The sequence below is a fragment of the Pocillopora damicornis genome, chromosome 5 (assembly GCF_964200805.1).
Source record: "Pocillopora damicornis chromosome 5, jaPocDami1.2, whole genome shotgun sequence".
In the NCBI taxonomy this organism is placed as follows: domain Eukaryota; kingdom Metazoa; phylum Cnidaria; class Anthozoa; order Scleractinia; family Pocilloporidae; genus Pocillopora; species Pocillopora damicornis.
In genome coordinates, this window is record NC_142674.1 from 18,953,659 (window position 1) to 18,974,665 (window position 21,007).

Here is a 21,007-nt window from a genome sequence, read left to right on the forward strand (position 1 = left end):
ATATGGTTCAAGCCTGTCATGAGGAGACAGATTATCATATATTCTTGCAAGGTGGTGTGCTCTTGGAGGAAAAATTGACACCAGTGGAAGTGATCTTAGGCCTGGAATCATTCAGTTTTTCATGGAACAGACAATCAAAGTCAATGGACAGCCTGTTCCATGCATACTTGCTTTTGTACGCTGGTTTCAATCACATCCTTCACGGCACTCCTTAGGTGCTCCAGTGGAGGTGTGGTGCAAGGATCTCTTTGAATTGGAAGGCGAGGCTACTTTAATTCCTGTTAAGAGAGTACATGGAAGGTTTGTGCCAGTATTTGGTGTCATTCAACGGGAGCATGTGTTAGTAGTTTGTCCTCTTCCACGCAAACTACACTGTTAACGTTTTTAATCTGTTAATGTTGGACTCTGCAATGAGTTGCACTATTACAGAATTTGAAATTTTTTAAAAAAAAATTTAAACAGAGTAATTGAAAAGTCTCCTTTGAACGAAGACTGTGTTTCTATTTTGTGGCTAAATTTCATTTGTGGAAAAGGAATCCACTTTTTGAACCATTATAAATAAATTTTTTATGATTAATGTATTTTTAACTTTAGTTTTTAAAAACTTTTATAGGCGTGTAAGAGCACTTATGACTCAGTGACAATCAAAAATCGGAGTCATAATCAGAGTCATACATCGTGTAAGACTCGATCTGGTGAAAAAACAATCCATTCAAATGCATTGTGATGAGTTTAATTCTGCTTCTGCTTGCAATTGGGTTTTCACTAGTTGGTAAGTGATGGAGTCGTAAGTGGAATTAAAATGCTGTTTTCACACTTCTAATTATGACTCTGACTGTGACTCTGTTGTTAGCGAAAAACAGCTTTAAGGGTAACAATAATATTTTGAAACAGTTGGTCATTTCAGAAAGGGTAGTTTACATTCATTCATAAATAGTATGGTGGAAAAAGGCCACAATAGGGTCTTTACATAACTGTGATCACATGATCAACCTTTGGCCTGTTTACATTCATTCATAAATAGTATGGTGGAAAAAGGCCACAATAGGGTCTTTACATAACTGTGATCACATGATCAACCTTTGGTAAACACGAAAACAGTTCTTTTTTAAATAATTTTGTTAGCACAAGCTGAAAAGCATATTAAAATTAGGTAGCCTGAGAATTTTCAGTCATATATTTCAAAAGTAGTGAGTGCAACGGCCACTCAAAGTTAGAAGTATTTGTATGAGAAAAACAACTTTTGCCACTCAGTCACTCTTCCATGGTTTTTGATACAAATCCTTGTAAGTTATAAAATTTTTTAAACTGTCATTTAATCCTTTCCTTACACATTTAAGGGCTCAAATTGCCTGTTATGAATTAAAAGGATATTTGAGCCCTATAATGCTTTTGGTATTATTTCATGACAGTTTTGAAAATTTCGAAATTACAAGGATTTGTATGTAAAACCATGCACATGTGGGATGATGTGGCTAAATTGTGGGTTTGGAACGATTTTCAGTTCTTGAAACCTAGCTTGCTTCTATCTTACTCAAATCCAATTAGGTGATCTTGGTAAAAAAATACCCTGCTCATATTAATCTATTTTCAGTCAAGAATGAAATAAACCCACATACATTTTAACTGAAAAAGGGTGGCATGTACTCCATGCATTGTGGATGGGTGCCAGAACAATACTCCAATTGCCTCTGATAAAGGACTGGAACAGACGGAGGAGAAATGAATGATATCTGCTTTATACACAATTGGAGGATCTGCTTAGGGGTAGCATTTTTCAGGCTTCAGGTATTTGAAAGGGCTGGAATTCAACTTTTTGAAGTATTTTAAAAGGCCCAGGGTTTGGAAACTAGTCATTTTTTGTTTGGTTAAAGGGCTAACAGGATCAAATGAATTTATTAAAATTACATCAGGAGTCACCCTACCCTTCGACTATTTTCTTATAACTTGATTATTAATGCACAGGCTTGACATAAAACCTATGCATAATCTTTTTTCAGACCAGTTTTAGTGCAGAGATAATTTCTTCTATCATGTAAAAATCTGTGCAAAACTTAATATAAATTAAAGAACACATCCTGGCCCCTTGAAATGTGCAAGAGCTACTGTATTACAGAGTAAAATATGTCAAATGTTGGAATTGTTGGAAAAATTAAGTCGTTGATGAACGATTACATTCCCTATAAGGTATCAACCCAACCAAGCCAAAGTTTCACCCCTTATGGAGATTTCGCAATCATAAATGACGTAATTATCTAATTGAGCATCATTGCTGACCCAATTTTACGCGGGAAATGGCTCAGAGGCGGGAAATATGGACGGCGGTCATAAGCATCGTATAAATATTATGAAGACAAACCAGCCATTTTCTTGGAGAAAGAATACCCCTAAAGAAAGAGCAGCAATGCAGAACGACAGAAGAAAGCGAAAGAGAGAGGCTAGAGCGGCGAACAAAGAAGATAAAAGAAGAAAAGCTTTGTTAGCACTTGAAGATGAGCGAGCGATGACCGTAGCGAAGAATGAAAGATTGCTCCATCTTGCGAGGAAGTATTACGCTAAATGGCATGCTCTACATCTTCGTGAACGGGTAGGAACGCCATTTGATGTAATTTTTCGTAGTCCGTTAAATATCATCTAATGTTTACAGTGAAGGGTTAAGACTTTTAACATCTGCCGCTTCTGCAAATATCTCACAGCTATGTATTCATTACTAATTGAAGTAGCCAGGGGCCCGTTTCTCGAAAGCCCCGGTAACGTTTCGGGCCCGAAATCAAATTTTCAAATCGAAATATAAAGAATCACAACGCGGGTTCTGGCTAGTAAACTACTCCATTCTGTTTCATTAACTGATATTTTTATCATGTTAGATTCAAAACTATTGAAACCTCTACCTTGCATGTAAACAACAACAGCTTTACGGGCCCGTTAATTATTGGGAATTTCGAGAAACGGGCCCCAGCAGGTTTAAATACAGTAACCGACTGTAACAACAAGGTTCCGCTAGTCCCCTCCTTTTGGAAAAGTCTGTGGTATGCTTCCCCAGAAAACTTTGAAATTTCAAAGCCCTAGGACGCGATTTACCGCGTTCTTGTTTATACTAGATCAGGAGCGGATCTAGAGGGGAGGGTGAAATGGGTGCGTCAGCAAAATTAAGCAATTAAAAAATGTAAGGGCTACTGAGAACCAATCAGATTTCATAATTGGCAAGAATGGTATTAATTTTTTTCAGACTAGCAAAATGGATAAATCAAACACTATGGAGAACGAAAAACAGGCACATAAAGATGCCCCAGTTTCTGCAAATCAACCGGTGTCACATGTAAAGAGAAGTCATCTCAGTCATGTGAAAGATCCAAGTGGTTCTACTGACCAACCTCTGTTACTGGGATGTGGTGTCTTTGGACGTTGTTATAAAATGTATTACAGAGGGATTTCAGTTGCTGTTAAACAATTTAACACACACCTGTCATCAGACTCCAGTGTTATCAAAGAAGCATCACTGATGAAACAGTTGGATCACCCATGTTTTCCCTACGTTTATGGTGTTTGTGCACAAAGCAAACCTTACCTGTTAGTACTTCAGTTTTGCAATGTGGAAGGCAAAGCATACACTCTTCACAGGACGTTACATAGCTGTACCTTGGTTTTAAAAAATCAAGAGTGGTTTGATGTCATTTTGCAACTTCTAGAAGCACTCAAAGTGTTGCACAACTCTGGACTGATTCATCAGGATATAAAAGGTGATAACATCTTGCTTACATACAAAAATACACTGTTTGTGCCAGTAATCATTGATTTTGGAAAGTGCATTAGAAAACAGGAAGCCAGTAGAAAAGTTTTGTCCAAACAAGAACAAGAGACATACAAACAGAAGTACACCCATGTTGCCCCTGAAGTTGTTGCAGGAACCCACCCTCCATCTCATGCAAGTGATGTATATGCCCTTGGCCGTCTGTTAAGGCAGATTGCAACCAAGATTGGTTGCAAGCCACTTCTCTCCCTTAGTGAATGCAGCTTAAAGAATGACCCAAATGCTAGGGCTTCTTTGGATCACCTCTTGGTCAGTGTCAAGTCTCTGTCATCATGATTAGGTTCTCGATATTAAAAGGAGAGGAGAAGTCGTTATGTCAGATTTGTTGATGACAACAAAGTGAAAAGGTCACTTAAAAAGTGAATTCACACTGTTTCAAACTTATCGATCTTATTCAGTTTCTTTTAATTTGTAAGATCATGGCGAAATTATTTTCTGGGGTTGAATCCAAAAGGACCATATCTGACTTTAGAAAAAGAAAAAGAAAATTTTTGTGCTGTGTTCACTAACTCCATAAACCAGTTACGTGAAATTAGGAAGTTTCAAGCTGCAGACTTGCAACGATGGATAAGAAATGTACAGAAAAATGTGATGCACTTGCAAAGTTGTTGTTTTGCTAGAGGATATTACATGGCCGCACGGAGATAAGAAATTTCTCTTCAAGTATTGAATGAGAAGAGAAATTCCGTATGTCCGAGCAGCCATGTAATGTTCTATTTATTATGTAAATACCAATGAAATACCAAACCATTTCACTTTAACAGTTTTTTGGTGTGAAAGGCACGATTTATTATTTCGCCATAGCAAAGGTGATATTTTCACATGTGAGGATAACATGTTATTTTCCACCTGTGAAGATATCAAGTTTTTGCAAGAAAGCTCACCTAGTATTTCATTGGTGTTTATATAATAAACTGATTTCTTTTTTGCCATTCGTTGCCGTCGCTGTGGTTGTTGCTTAAGCTCCCCACTGTTGTGATCCAGAAATGTTGCTACCATGGTAAAGTGACATCATACTCCTTCTCTCTATTGGTTGTCATATCTCCCCTAACTAAAACACTCTGACACTGTGGCAGGGCTACAAACCCTTTAAGTCCCAAGAGTCACCCAAAACAGTTTTCCCCTCACAACATCATTACTTCATTAAAGGAAAAGATTATGACAACCAAATAAACACCACAAGGAGAAGGGTTTCATCTTTCAACAAATTAATTCTCTCGACTAATGCATGGAGATTATTTGGCAAATTGTGTATTCAGGTATTGGGGCTTAAAGGGTAAAAGTGTTTTAATGATGTTAATATTGTGACCTTTATTTTAAAAAAATAGCTTTCTAATAAAATTACTGATAAGTTACTGAAGTTTTGCTCTAGGTGGACTGAAAGCCAAGTCCACTCCGTCTGATCTTAGGTTATTTTTCTTCTGTTTTTAAAATTACCTGGCTATAACTTTAAATTTATAATGTGGATTTGACTATTGTATGACATATTTTACTGCACAAGTAAGGATTTCACATTCTGTGGGAGAATTGTTATTTACTTCAGGCTCAACTGAAAGCCAAAACCACTGTTTCTGGTCATACTACCAGGGTTTCTTTTTTCAAATGACCTCCTTTGCAAGCTTGGAACTACAGAAAAGTGATGGTGAAATATTTACCTTTAATTCGGCTTTCCTTACAGAGTAGGTGGAAGCTTGTAGTTGCCCAGATGTTTTCATCTTTAGGCAGCGCACCGGAAACGGGACAGGACAGATGTTTCATCTGTTAAGTTAGCGGAAGCTTCCCTTGTAAGGTAAATTCAATGATTGGCGGAGGTATTAATTTTTCCAGACTAACTGTATGAAATCATCATGATTAGAAAGGTAAATACCAAAGGCTAAACTCAACATTGTTCAATCACTTAAATTTCACAAGTGTGTGTTCACTGCAGAGTAGGTGGAAGCTTGTAGTTGCCCAGATGTTTTCATCTTTAGGCAGCACACCGGAAACGGGACAGGACAGATGTCTCATCTGTTAAGTTAGCCAAAGCAAACTTTGTAGTGAATACAAATAAAGGGCGACAAGTTTTGGTTATGGACCGTGTTATTTCTGCAGTAAATATAATTCCCCTGTGGGTCATTTGAAAGAGAAGCTCTGGATCCCAAAATACATGATGGAGAGTGGATCTGGTTCTATTGCTTTTAATCACTGCTGAACATCGCTTTACTTATTTAAAATGGCAGTGAAATGAGGTGTCAAGACCTGATGGTGAATCCCTAGTGTATAAGCACTCACAAAGTAGATAACTTTCTTGTATTGGGATCAGTTTTGGTTTAGATTGGGAGACTTTTGACAAAGGATTCAGCATGTTGTGCTCTTATGATTTTCTTTCTTCTTTTAAGATTTAGGCCATGGCAACAGTAGCACTACATGAACACTGTAGTTATTACTTTTTAATAAGTGAGTTAATAATCTCTTCCAATTGGCAGTGTTTTTGCATAAAGGCTCTATGCCAGGTACCACACAGAAAACACACAATAGGTAATGGGCAAAATTCTGGTGGCAGGGAAGTGCTTAAATCTAGGGGTAAGGGGACCAGGAAAGAAGCCCTCCTGGGGGGAGATAAGATCGAGTGGTAGTGGGGGTAGCCACCCTGGACAGGAGTCCTGGTAGTCTCTGGGGGTGAGGCCCATATCCCCCAGTCACTAGGAACTAAGGGGAACCGGGAGGGGTGGCCATCCTGGGTGGAGTACAGATCAGGTGTGAATGGTTTACCCAATGTCACTCTTTTTCATTGTAATGCAGCGTTTTTTAAAGAAAATACAAGACAAGACTAAGAAACGTCAGTGGAAAAATTTGGCGGTGACGTTGCTCAAACCGATTCTTTAAAAAACCGTCAACTAGTCGATCTGTACTCAGATTGACTGTATTTTCTACGACATGGTATAATTGAACTGATGTAAATTAGTGTTAATTCCAAATTCTTTTGGAAATAAAGTTTATGCTTTCAGGGGGGATCTTTATCCACCCCATGACTTGTGTTCATTATACACACTTTAGATGACCCTTTTTTCCTTTTTTATTGCTTTCGAAATGCCTCAGTTCATGGTCAAAATTTGTTAAGGGGTTAGTTTTCCTTTAAAGTGGACTGATGCTGTGTTGGTTGCGGAGTGGAAGTTGGAAAATTGTTTAGTCAACTAGGTTGACATTGTCACCTCAAAAAGATGGCGTTTCGAACGTTCATCCCTCATCAGAACGAATACTATCAGAAAACCGAAAGCAAATGTGAGAAAACACTCGCAAATCTGGTCATTTGGAAGTAATGCAAATTTTGTCCAAAAGTAAATATTTGCACATGGAGTAAAACGCACGCGAAAGTTTTTGGATGTAGTTTGGGTAAACGTTGGAAAACAGTGATGCATACATATAGATTTGCAACATGTTTGCTTAGATTTTTGCAGAAAGCAAACATTATTTTTCCACAGAGAGCAAATCTGTAGTAAATGTACACCGGATTTGTTGATTTGCGGAGGTATCAAATACGAAGCAAATGTAAAGTAGATTTCAGGTTTACGTCGTATTTGCACGCAATTTCAACGGAATTAACATCTGTGTTTGCATCATAATTACTTCTGGTGATAATTTTGGTCAAATTTAGAAGGCTAAATTTGCATCATATTTACTTCTGTCGCAAACCTGTTTAAATCCGTTTTTTCGTGCAGTGCATAAATCACGAAATGCACTCGCGTTCATACGATTTCCTATACTAAAAGCATGTATCCTATCCTACTGTTATTTGCATCCATTATTACAATTTCATTATCCATCGATGACAAAACCAGCTTTCTAGCTCAAAGTAGCCTCTGCCCTTCCAGTTGTGATTATTCGATATATTGTGTACTTAAAATTGGAACTATTAAAATTGGCTGCCGGGTCATATCACTAAGTTTATGTACAATCTTGTTTATTCCTATTTCACTTTGTCATAAACAATTACTGTGTATAGTCTTTGTAAGTCACACAGAGGGGATCAGTTATCAATATGGACGACACTCGATGACCGATTGTAGTTTACCCGAAATGGCCGATTGCTGTCCCAAGGCATCTTTCGAAGTATGTCTATGATAGCGTGTCGAACGTGTCTCATCTTCCAGCAGTAAATGACAGGGTTTAAAGATGAATTTAGATACATGAAAGTCAATGAATAAAGAAAAAGTTTCTTTAAGGCAATACTCGAGCCATAGATTGGAATTACAGCCATGCAAATGAGAAAGGGCAAATTACAAATTAAAAACACGAGATATACGTAGAATATGCCAACTGTGGATTTAATGAGAACAGTTAAGTTTTTTATCTCCTCAGACTGAGCTTCGTCTCGTATTTGTATGGACTGAAAGTGATTCTTCTGCCGTCGTACAGTTTGATGTATCCTGATGTACACTACAAATGTGATAAGAAAACCGAAAGCAGTAATGACTGTACTAATAAGATCCCGAGTACTAAGAAGCTCCCACAATATCATCAAAGAAACAAATACACTATACACCCATATGCCAATCGCAACAATAACAACACGCCTGTGAGTCACAAGCTCTTGGTATCTGAGATGAAGATGAACAGCTACGAACCTGTCTACACTTACAGCCACAACACCAAGGAACGAGGCAGCTGAAAATAAACTACTTGAAATCGTCCGCACTTGTTGAGTGTTACAGCTAGGACTGTCTGATCGAAGCCAGTTGATAAGAAAGACAGTGTATAATGGTTGATTAAACAAACCAACAGCAACATCCAAGCAGGCAAGACTTAGCAGCAGAGTTTTCAAAGTGTTTGGCATTGTTGAAGTTTTGTGTATGGCGTAGATTGTCCCAATATTCAATATGAAGGCGGTGTAACTAAGAAAAATGTTAAAGACACAGTTGGCGATACAAGTCGAACGAAGATCTTCAAGCTCGGTGAATATGGGCAAAAATTGCGAAGACTGCCTACAATACAATTTTTTCATGATTTTCGGTTACTTATAAAACGTTAGAACCGCTATTTTAGAAAAATACTGTTTGGTTTTCGATATTTTTTAGCAGGCCAACTTCTCTTAAGACTTACTGAGAATAACAACGATGGTACTCTCCGTCATTGAACGTTCAAGTAAAGAGTCCTCAGATCTCGGCAGATGGTTGCAGCCGATGCTGAGATGGGAAATTAAAAGAAAATAAATCAATTAAGGACCTTTAGATTGAGGATGGCTTGAGTGAACGACGGCTACCGGAAGTAAATTTTTTCCTTGGGAATGCTATTGCGCAAGTGCGAACAGGTGGAAAACCGCGTGCTCGATCTGTGAACGACGTGAAAACAGGCGACTCGAGGTTTTATAGAAAACGGCAGATTCAAATCCTAATAAACAAGGTAAATTTTTTAATTTCATTCACTTTTTGCCAGCATCTTCCAGCATTGCGCTTTTTCTTGGCCGCGCCCTCTAGTGAGGCGATTACATGTGGATACAATTTCCAACGAAGGATTTTTTCCAACAGGTACTTGAAGTTAAAAACAATGTTTGCCAACAAGCAGCCAAGTTCAGCCGAATCCTTGTAAGTTTTTCTGTGAAATTAGAACTTGTGTATTAGATTCGACTGTAAATAGAATTAACCCTTCATTTGTAATTCTCCTCCGTAGAATGCAATGGACCGATGAGCCTCATACCCTCCTTCTGCGAGAGATTTTAGCCTCGGAACCCTTCAAATACAAACTTCGAACTTAACAGCGCAGTAATCTGTGGAATACTGTAGTTGTTCACTTAACGATGTTACGAATCCAGCCTTGAAGGTTACCTAAAGAGCCGTGAAAGACAAATTTTGTTTCTTGAAAGAGAAATATCTCGCTAAAAAGAGAGAGCAGGATAAAGCATAGATGTAGAGGAGACCGTGGTTGATGTGCTTCTTGAGGAAATCATCGAGAAAGAGAAGTATTATGAATCAGAATAGAAGGATAAAGATGAAGAGCATGAAAGTAAGTTGAGAAAGGAAAGGCTACTGCCACTAGTATGCGGAAAAAAGCAATGGAAAGCCTTGTTCGTTGAAGAGAATGCATCTTACGAGAAAATGAACCCTTCATCGTTTATGACCTCTGATAAATGATAAAGTGTGAAAAGATCACGAATTTCCCTAAAATTAGCCATGATATTTTGACGTCTTCAAAATTCTAAAGGTATTGGATTGAGTGGATCTTAAAGCTCAGTTTCCCGCGCAAACGACACCGTACTCTAGCCAGGCTCTCCTCCGTGATGATGTTCTCGATAGAAGTCCCCGACCCTATTATTACCTCCATCCGCTTAACACGTACAACTTAAAAGATTAGTTGCTTAATTACGGACCGATAATTGTTTATCGGCGGGGAGGAGAGGGGGTTGGGGTTGGATGATTTTGGTTGTCACGATAAAATTTACCTGGTTCCCCCATAAGCCTCCGTAATACTCTTATGATCCTGCCAGAGGTCTGCTGGTAGGTAGTCACGTGCCCACCCCTTTCTCGGCCAATCGGCTGTAACTTACATTTCCGTTACAGTAAGATCTGGGTACGAAATTATATTAGCCCGCAAGCTACTGAATTTGAGCGAAACCGTTAGTTTTTGGCAGAAATCTAAACTGCAAATGAACAAAGGGGTGCGTTTTCGAAGAAACTGTGATGCTACTTCGGTGGGAGTTTTACGTGACAATTTGATCTTATCTAAGTTGATACTGTAAATTAGACACTGAGGAGAGTTTCTAAAACTGACGTTTGGAGTGTTCGAGTACATGGCGCAAAAAGCATCTCTCGAGCTATTCCATGCTTTGACAGTCCACCCATTCTTGTTTCGGGTTCTCATTCGCTAATTATGATGTTAACCACTATTCCGATTGCCCGTGTGGATAAGACTGGTTTTGTTATTTCGACACGCATGTGGAGCCTGCTTTATTCTAAAATTCACGTTGGAATATTCTAAATATGGTTCCCAGAGATTTACATGCTACATATTTGCACTTCAGGAGAAGACCACACTAAGCTCGTCTTAGTTCCCCCATAGATATAGATGAGGCGCGGTAAAATGAACATGGACTACAAACAAACGTAGAAACGAAAGAAGCAATTTAATTCTCTTTACATTCTTTGTATAATATTAAGTCTTGCTACAGCTACAAAAAAATAGGCAACATCAACTACACAGGTACACGAAATTAAGCAGGTTTCCCGGGGGGGAATAATGGAGACGTTACATAGTACATTGTTTTAATTTCAAACCAGGAAATGAATAATGTACGCAAAAGTAAAACATAGTTAAGAGCTTGCGGTCCTGCTGGAAGCTGTCATAAAAATTTCACTCTTTCCGTTTACACGCTTGCTAACTTTACAGTTTTTCCGTCGTGTCAGTTCTTCATTCTTCAGTCTCCAAAGCCGTACAGCGTGGCGGTCGCCGTCTTGCGTTTGGCATGTTCAGTGTATGTCACAGCGTTGTGTATCACGTTTTCGAGAAAATTTTGAGAACTCAGCGAATTTCTTCATAATTGAGTCCTGAAATGAGCTTCACACCACCTCTCTTGGCCGGCTTGGTTATACCCTGAGAGTTGTCTCTTAGAATTTTTTGTGACGTTTCTCACCTCCTTTATGGGAAATTCCATTGAAGCATCCTCGAAAAATGAGCTATAACTCATGAAAAAGCGAGTTCTTGTTACCAATATAATAACTTTTTTCCAAAGAAGTATTACACTAGGAAGGACTGAGATAAAGTCCGCCAAGAAAATTTTCCTTACCTTACTGAGAACACACTTTTACGGGCATAAAGGGATAAAGCATTTGTTTGCACTAATTATAATTAATGGATCACGTTGCAGGCAGATATCATGCAGTATTATCCTTCAATTTACCACTTTTCACTTTGAAGGGTAACTTTTGTTGCTAACAGAAAAAGTTTCATCGTTATAACTTTCGTTTGCACAAGTCTGACGATTAACTAAGCTTGTCTGCAAAATAGGTAAAAACAAAATAAAGCGGAAATAGCTTTTAAGTAATTTGTTGTAACCATGGAATAACAGCGTTTTCCTAATTTACTTTTTCCGATGATATGGCATGGAACTTTTATCTTAAATGACTGAATTTTACTTCGACAGTTCACTTATCGCATGTCCATGCTGAACAAGATATAGTTCTTTCTTGGTTTATATTAATTTGCAGGAAGATTTAAGTGCACGTAATTTAAAAATTACGTGCACTTAAATTTTTAGCCACTTAAAAGTGGCTAAAAATAGCGTACTGGAGTAGTATACGGTGCTCATATTAATAAACAGTCAACTCCTTAACTCCGCTATTAATATGCAATTTGGAGAAAGTTTAAAGCAAGCAGGTAATGAGAATGACTAAGATGATCAATTTAGGGACATGGTATCGAAAGCAAGATGGTCACGAATAAATAACAAATGAATATAAGGTATGATCATGAGTGAAGGGAATAAAGTTCCAGCTCTTTCATTATCCATCTTCTCCCAACTAGCATAATCGTTTCTCTCGACCCATGCCCCCTTTCGTCCATATTTTGACGGCGGTAATGTCTCCGCGCGGGGTTGTGGTGGCGATTACCTGCTTTGGTATTCGCGACTTCCGCTTTAGCACGTTTCCCTGTTTCAATGGCAAAATTGATGCCACTTTGTCTCGAGCCTTCTCCAACAGCTCCATGGTTTCGCCGACAGTCTTTTTGATTGATTTCAAACTCTCCAGAAATTCTTCATTCGCATTATGAATAAATTTGTGGCTAGATTAAATATGCCATCCGTTTGAATCGAACAGCGCATCACCATCTTCAGTTACTTTCGCATTCAGCTCATCGATTTTGACCTTCGGCTTCGAAAGGTCATCCGTGTTGTTCTTAATAGTGGTAGCGTCATGACGTTTCGCGCTAAATCTTTCCTCCACGAATCTCCCGGTAACCGCTGGATTATCAGAAGTCACAAAAGCCAACTTGTGATTTATTGCTTTCAAAGCCTCGCGAACTTCCCACTGGCGCTTTCTTTCAGTCACGAAACAGCGGCGAAAGCGTTCCTTGTAGGGACAAGTGGTCCTAAAGGACGTTTAGAATTTTTGCAGAATACTATTCGAGAATTCAGTATATTCGCCCTTTGGGTCCAGGAACCACCCTAGGTCTTCATCTTTCAATTTCTGTGGACTTGCACTTTCACTTGTTCCCTCACCCGATGTGCCACCAACAGAGTCAGAGGAGTAGCGGGCATCCTTTTTAGAATGGTAAGTCGGCAAACAACCACAATAGCCACAAGTTGCTCCATCTGACCTCATGAAATCCTCGCATTCACCACAACCGCAATTTCCTCCTTCTGTTCCTCGTACGTCCTTACCCATTATCAAGTTTTCACCGTGCAATCACACGCCACGCAATTAACTGCTTTGTGCGCAGACGCGGTTGTCTGAATAACACTTCCCCTTAATTATTTTCACTTTCGGTGATTTTTGTCTTGGAGGAGGTGGGGGAAGGGTCAGATATTTGTGAAGAGTCATACATTAGTCATACATTAATCCATTCTGGGAAGTGCGACCCACCCCCCCCCCCCCCTCTCAATAAAAAACGTACCTTCCCTTGATAAGATAAGATAAGATAAGATAACTTTATTTATACACGGTATTTCCATCAGTTGTTAATTATCTATAAAGGTATATCTATCTTCCTAACTATAATAAAAATCTAATAATAACAATTCAAATAAAAGAAACAAATAAAAATCTGCTTTTCATGGAGGCCGTGTCTAAAATTTACTTAAAATTAAGATATTACTTTAAACTGTGGCGACTTAATTTAGATTTGAAATCGGTCAGTGAAGACGCTTGTCTTAGGTCTAAGGGTAAGTCGTTCCACAAGTGAGCTCCGCTGTACAAAAAACTTCTCTTAAGATAATCAGTTCGAGGTTGTGGAAGAACTAATTTGTTTTCCGTATTCCTTAAACGATAAGCACTTATATTGTCACGATATACAAATCTTGATCTCAGATAATCTGGTGTCATACCATGTAAAGTTTTATACATTAAGATAGATTTTTTGTTCCAATCTTTGATAGTAGAGTCTTCGCCACCCTAGTGCCCAGAACAAATCATCTAAATTACTATCATAGCTCGAAGACATTAGAATGCGAGCTGCCCGATTTTGAAGCCTTTACAGTTTTTCAGAAAGGGCCTTGTTACAGTTTCCCCACACTACATTACAATAATCAAAATGTGGTTGAACAAGGCTATTATAAACTTTAATTAGAACATTAAATGGAGTGAGGTGCCGAATTCGTTTAATTGCACCAATGGCACAAGCTATCTTCTTAGAGATGTTTTCAATATGACACTCCCAGTTGATATTTTGATCGACATAAACTCCAAGGGACTTAGCGGAGGTTACTTGTTCTATTGCGATTTCGTTTATAGTAAGAGAAGGACTTTCCGTAAATTGTGATAACTTCTGCCTTGATGCAATAAGCATAAACTCAGTTTTTGTCATATTTAGGGTAAGCTTGTTAGCACTCAGCCATTCGTACACATTACTCAGGTCGTAATTAAGGCAATAATTTATATGATCAAAGTCAGTACTGGCAAGCGTCAGGCTGGTATCATCTGCGTACATTCTGGGTTCCGAATATGTCAGACAATGTGGTAAGTCATAAATATATATTAAAAACAGAAGGGGTCCCAAAATTGTTCCCTGGGGAACACCACATCTTAGATATTTCGGAGTTGACTTACAAGAATGTACTATTCCAAAAGACAGTCGGACATCTTGACTGCTTACGTCTGTTGATTTGTCTGACGTAAGTTCTTTCTTTATCATTGGTCACAACTTTAAAACCCATACCTCAAGCACAGGATACCTTTTGTCGATGTTCACCACTTTTGGGAGGAAAGGTAACGTTTGAGGCAGAATGTTGAATCAGCAAAAGAATCGCTGCCCGAAATAGGGAGAAACTGTCCCGCTAAAGAATTACAACACGTTCAATTTGTTTGGAATAGAGGGTCCTATCTTTTGTGAGTGAGTTGATATCATGAAAGAGTCATTTTGTAACGATTCTTTGGAATATTTTCACACATACACGGAACTTAAAGATCTTCGTTCGAGTTTTATCGCCAACTGCATTTTTAACAATTTTATAGCTCACACCTCCATCATGTTGAATATTGTGACAATTTACGCTATCCACAAAACTTCGGCAATAGCATAAACTTTTAAAACTCTGCTGCTGAGTCTTGCCTGCTCTGATGTTGCTGTTGGTTTGTTTATCCTACCATTATCCACCTTTGTTTTGGTCAAGTGGTTACAACTGGACAATCTTAACTGTAATATTTATCAAGTGCTGAATATGTCAGGTTATTTATTCTTAACTGCTTCGTTCTTTGGTGTTGTGGCTGTAAGTGTAGACAGGTTCTTGGCCGTTCATCTTCATCTCAGATATCAAGAGCTTGTGACTCACAGGCGTGTTGTTGTTGTGGTGATCGGCAAATGGCTGTGCAGTGCATTTTTTTCTTTGATAACATTTTGGGGGTTAGCTGGTGCTAAGGAGATTATAGAGTCAATTATTGCAGCTTTCGGTTTCATTGTCACATTTGTGGTGTACATCAGGATATATTTAACTGTACGACGGCACAAGAATCAGATTCACTCTATGCAAGTACAAGAAGTAGCTCATTCTGATGAATTAAAAAACTTTATGGTTCTCATGAAATCCACAGTTAGCATATTCTACGTATATCTCGTGTTGTTAATTTGTTATTTGCCTTTTTGTATTTGCTCGACTGTTATTCGAATCTATGGCTCGAGTATCGCTTCAAAACATTTTTTTCTTTACTCAATGTCTCTTGTGTTTCTTAATTCATCTTTGAACCCTGTCATTTACTGCTGGAGAATGAGACATGTTCGACGCACTATCATGGACATACTTCGGAAGATTCCTTGGAACAGCAATCGGCCATTACGGATAAACTACAATCGATCATCGAGTGTCGTCCAAGTTGATAACTGATCCACTCTGTGCGTCTAAAAAGGACTGTGTACGATTTGTTTACGATAAAGGAAATGGAGAGAAAGACCATTGTTCATAAACTTAGTGATATGACTGACTCAGCAGCCAAATAATTGTGTATCCAGTCGCATTAGACAGGAAGCTGGTTTAATTATCGATGTGTTTCAGCTAATTCCTAAATTAAACGAGCACAATTTGCTTAAATATAAGAAAACTGTTAAGGCTCACGACAGTACATGGTTCAAAACTTTGATAAGTCATTCTTATTTAGCCATATGTTGATCAGAGGGGAATTCCCTCGAGGCATCTTCCAAAAAAGTGCTTTAACTCATAAAAAAGCGAGTTTTTATTATCAATATAATTATTTTTTCCCAAAGAAGCATTACCCTACCCGCGAAGAAAATTTTTCTTACATTCATGAGAACACACTTTTACGGGCATAGAATTTAAAAACATCTGTTTACACTAATTTGAATTAATAGATCACGTAGCAGGCAGAGATCATGCAGTATTTTCCTTTCAATTTACCTCTTTTCACTTCGAATGGTTTCATTTATTGCTAACATCATCTTGAAAATATGAAATATTTGCAATTAGAAAGAATTTCATCCTTATTGCTTTCGTTTGCTCAAGTCTCGCAATTAACTAGGCTTGTTTGCAAAATAGGAAAAAACAAAACAAAATGAAAATAGCTTTTGAGTAACTTGTTGTGACCATGCAATTACAGCGTTTTACCTAATTTACTTTTTCCGATGATATGGCATAGAACTTTCATCTTAAATGACCGAATTTTACTGCGACAGCTCACTTCTCGCGTGACCATGCTGATCGAGAGAGTTCTTTCTTGGTTTATAATAATTTGGAGGAAGGTTGAAGGTGCACATAATTTCAGTGGCTAAAATTAGCATGTTGGAGTACTATACGGTACTCATATTAATAAACAGTCAATTCCTTAACTACCCCGTTAATGTGTAATTTAAAGAAAGTTTAAAGCAAGTAGGTAATGAGAATGACATAGATGATCAATTTAAGGACACGGTATTGCAATTATCAAAACTCTCAATGAGAACCTTCTGTTTTTCCTTAAAGGCAGGAGAAAATGAGACTGTTACAAATATTCTCCGAGATGTTGAAAGACATTTTCAAATTGCCATTCAATCATCATAGATATGCCCAAAATTTAAGGTGTCCATTATCTGTATAAATAAACTTTTGAACACTTTTATTACACACTAACACTACATTTCACTTAAGTGGCCCATTAACTTGTCTAGAAATTGTAAAGAATTGTCAAATTGGTGGCAAACCTATCTGTTATTTGCATATAAGCGGAAGGAGATAATGAGGAAAAACATGCAAACATCTTCGGGCTAATCAATAACTCTATAGCCACCTCTGTTTTCGTTTTCAAATGCAGCATTCTGCTTCGACTAAGTTTTTACCTCAAAAGTGTTAGGGCAAACTGGATGCTTTTCGTCGTTAGTTTAATTTTTAAGCATATCGATCAATCCATTTTTGTTTTGAATCCACTCATTAGCTAACGATTAACATCGATTTTTTTCTTCCCTTGTAAATACTAGCTGCTTTTTGTTTTTCTTCCTGAGGACAGAACGTGATGTTCTTAATGTGACGCTATACTGTTTTATCATGGGATCATTTAAAGTTTGCAGCTATTAACATAATGAAAGACGTGCAAGTTCATTCCCTTCACTCAAGATCATACCTTACATTTATTTGTTGTTTAGTTCTGAGAATCTTCCTATCAATACCATGTCCCCAAATTGATCATCTCTGTCATTCTTATTACTTGTTTGCTTGAGAATGTCTTTAAATTACACATTAAGGGGAGTCAAGGGGTTGACTATTTATTAAAAGGAAGGAGTTCGTTTACCACTATTACAGTCAGAGTAACTTGGAAATACTGCTTTTGCGGCAGAGGGACGGATGAGATAAGTTTCCTTCTGTTTTATTTGAAGCTGGCATGTCAGTTACTTGTTAATGCTAATTTAAGAGAAGGGGATTTGGCGAAACAGTTGGCAGTCATGGCCAAAATTTACATGGGGGAAAAAAAGGCTTTTCCGAAGCTCAAATCCGAAACCATCGTTATTGGTTTTAATTCTGATTTGAAATTAAGAGCGACAAAAACCTTGATATAAATAATCTCATGTCTCCTATCTTACTTTTATCTGCATCCATAATTACAATTTCACCACTCATCGATGACAAAACCAGCTTTCTTCCAAAAATTAGCCCCATCCCTTCCAAACCAGAGACCATTGGACTTATCACGTACTTAAAATTGGAACTACGCAATAATTTGGCTGCCGGGTCTTATCATTAAGTTTTTATTCGATCTTGTATGTCCCTATTTACTTTGTCGTAGACAATTACTGCGTGCAGTCTTTGTAAGCCACACAGAGGGGATCAGTTATCAATATGGACAACATTTGATGACCGATTGTAGTTGATCCGAAATGGCCGATTGAATTAAGAAGAAGCATTACACTAAGTGAGAGTGTGATCAACTCCGTGAAGTAAATTTTTCTTGCATTAATTAGAACACACTTTTACGGGAATAGAGTGATAAAGCATCTGTTTGCACTAATTTTAATTAATGGATCACGTTGCAAGCAGATATCATGCAGTATTTTCCTTTCAATTTACCTCTTTTCATTTTGAAGGGTAACTTTTATTGCCGTGAACATCACTGTGACAATGTGAGCAATAAGAAAGGTTTTCATCGTTATTGCTTTCGTTTGCTCAAGTCTCACAATTAACTAGGCTTGTTTGCAAAATAGGAAAAAACAAAACTAAACGAAAATAGCTTTTGAGTAACTTGTTGTGACCATGCGATTACAGCATTTTACCTAATTCATTTTTTCCGATGATATGGCATAGAACTTTCATCTTAAATGACCGAATTTTACTGCGACAGCTCACTTCTCGCGTGACCATGCTGATCGAGATATAGTTCTTTCTTGGTTTATAATAATTTCGAGGAAGGTTGAAGGTGCATGTAATTTAAGTGGCTAAAAATAGCGTGTTGGAATAGTATGCAGTGCTCATATTAATAAACAGTCAACTCCTGAACTCCCCTATTAATGTGTAATTTAAAGAAGGTTTAAAGCAAGCAGGTACATGGTACTTACTGATAGTAAGATAGTCACGAATAAACAACAAGTAAATATAAGTTATGATCACGAGTGAAGGGAATAAACTTCTAGCTCTTTCATTAGAAGTTAAAAGCTTTATATGATCCCGCACGATGAAATAGTATAGCGTCACATTCACTTACTTCTAAAAGCAACGATTACTGCAAAAAGTCATTTGGGAAAAGCGAGGTCAGTGGTAGAAAACAATGATAACAAAAGTTCCATAACATATTATCGGTTAAGATAACTAAAACCAAACATTTCTTATTGTTCAGAATGTACTGTTGTCACCTTGAAGGCTGTTTGGTGTTTTATTTATTTCCTTAGGGGATTTTGGTTGAGTCAAGATAAAACAACATTATCCCCCATAAGACTCTGCAATATTGTAATATTCTTATTACCTCCTCCCTCCTTATTAACGTGTCAGTTTTTAATAATCTCCCTTTACACTCTGTTGGCGACGACTGATCAACCACCTCTTGTTTACCCCCGAAAACCAGGCGAAATCGACGCTGTTACAAATATTCTCCAGGGCGAGTTTCTTTCTCCCCCCCCCCCTCCCCAAACTCTCTTGGCGTCGACTGATCTCCGTTCTGTTGCCCCTGAAAACCAGGAGAAATCGAGGCTTTTAGAAAAAATATTCTCCGACGTTTTGGAAGACATTTTAGAATTGTCACGGAATTATCATCGATGTGCCAGAAATTTAAGCCGTCGATTATCTGTACAAACAAACTTTTGAACACTTTTATTTCGAGACTAATGTTTTAAATACATCTCATTTTATTGATCCATTAACTTATCTAGAAATTGCAAAGAATTCTCATATTGATTCCAAAACCTATCTGTTATTTGTATATAAACAAAAGAAATAACAAACTTAATTTTAAGTCAAGAACCACCTGCAAACATATCCAGGGTAATCAATAACTCTAAAGCCACCTCTGTTTTTCTTTTCATATGCAGCATTCTACTTCGACTACGTTTTTACCTCAAAAGTGTTAGGACAAACTCGATGCTTTTTGTTCTTTATTTAATTTTCAAGGATATTTATCGATCCATTTTCGTTTTCAATCCACTCACAAGCTAATGATTAACATCGATTCTTCTTCCCTCATAAATACTAGCTCCTGTTTGTTTTTCTTCCTGAAGGGATTACGAGACGCTCTCAATGTGAAGCTCTACAGTTTTATCGTAGGCTTATTTAAATTTTTTAACTTCTAATGAAAGAGCTGGAAGTTTATTCCCTTCACTCACGATAATAACTTATATTTATTTGGTTTTTAGCCTGAGAATCTTACTATCAATACCATGTCCTTAAATTGATCATCTCTGTCATTGTTATTACCTGTTTGCTTGAGAATTTCTTCAAATTACACATTAAGGGGAGTCAAGGGGTTTACTGTTTGTTAACTTATTACAGAGTAATTTGGGAATTCTGCTTTCGAGGCAGAGGGATGGCACAAGTTTCTTTCTGTTTTATTTGAAGCTTGCATGTCACTTAGCTGTCAGTGCTAGTTTTAATAGATTCGGCTAAAACAGTTGGCAGTTATAGCAAAGATTTAATTAAACAAGCCTCGTGAAAAAAATGTTAAAAGTCCCTTTTGACAGAGGATATATATATATTTAAAGGAACTAAGTAAAGCGAAAATTGTGAAAATACTGATCGGCGGGAACAAAGAATGAATAAACAAGTACAAACAGCTTGTCGTCACGTTTTACAAGGAGTCAGATAGGATTACAGCGGCACCTGTATGAGGCGTCACCGCATTAGCGATCAGCCCGTATTTACCTGTCGGTTCTCAAAGTTAAGCAGTCGTGGTCACCCTTTCCTGGGTCCCAGCGGCTTGTCGTTATCTTTATAAAAGGCTTCTGTTGTTTTAAAAAAAAAAAGGTCTAGGAACCTATGTTGATGCTGTTCTTTCATTTTATCGTTTTTTTTAAAGTCCAAGTGAAAGCTGCTGTTTAGGAGAATCGACTGTTATTATCTTCAAAACGGAGAGGTTTCTTTACTGCCACAAAGTGGGAATGCAGCAAAAAGAA

At 37.7% G+C, this 21,007-nt stretch overlaps 2 protein-coding genes and 2 pseudogenes across 4 annotated transcripts in view; 3 read left to right on the forward strand and 1 right to left on the reverse strand.

Moving 5' to 3' along the window:
• LOC149045813 (uncharacterized) overlaps positions 1–379 on the forward strand; it is a 3,298-nt pseudogene extending 2,919 nt beyond the window's left edge. Inside the window, exon 2 of the transcript XR_016186523.1 lies at positions 1–379. This exon is cut by the window's left edge and continues 2,356 nt beyond it. The product of XR_016186523.1 is annotated as an uncharacterized LOC149045813 (transcript).
• A 1,968-nt stretch (positions 380–2,347) lies between these two features.
• LOC149045814 (tyrosine protein-kinase src-1-like) lies at positions 2,348–4,087 on the forward strand. The gene is made up of 2 exons (XM_089207200.1): positions 2,348–2,587; positions 3,230–4,087. Exons 1-2 carry the CDS (start codon positions 2,348–2,350, stop codon positions 4,085–4,087), a joined length of 1,098 nt encoding a protein of 365 aa, XP_089063326.1.
• A 3,730-nt stretch (positions 4,088–7,817) lies between these two features.
• On the reverse strand, positions 7,818–8,792 carry LOC149045815 (beta-1 adrenergic receptor-like). Its single transcript, XM_089206581.1, has one exon. The coding sequence runs from the start codon at positions 8,790–8,792 to the stop codon at positions 7,818–7,820; it is 975 nt and encodes a 324-aa protein (XP_089062707.1).
• A 4,617-nt stretch (positions 8,793–13,409) lies between these two features.
• On the forward strand, positions 13,410–16,014 carry LOC113664476 (beta-4C adrenergic receptor-like; annotated as a pseudogene). Its single transcript, XR_016186683.1, has one exon. The product of XR_016186683.1 is annotated as a beta-4C adrenergic receptor-like (transcript).
• The last annotated feature ends 4,993 nt before the right edge of the window (positions 16,015–21,007 follow it).

What these genes read in the sequence shown, in the direction of transcription:
- LOC149045814 (XM_089207200.1), top strand. Translation starts at nt 2,348, where the DNA reads ATGAAGACAAACCAGCCATTTTCTTGGAGAAAGAATACCCCTAAAGAA. An exon ending in CTCTACATCTTCGTGAACGG is followed by an intron (nt 2,588 to 3,229) that starts GTAGGAACGCCA and finishes AATTTTTTTCAG; the next exon opens with ACTAGCAAAATGGATAAATC.
- LOC149045815 (XM_089206581.1), bottom strand. Translation starts at nt 8,792, where the DNA reads ATGAAAAAATTGTATTGTAGGCAGTCTTCGCAATTTTTGCCCATATTC.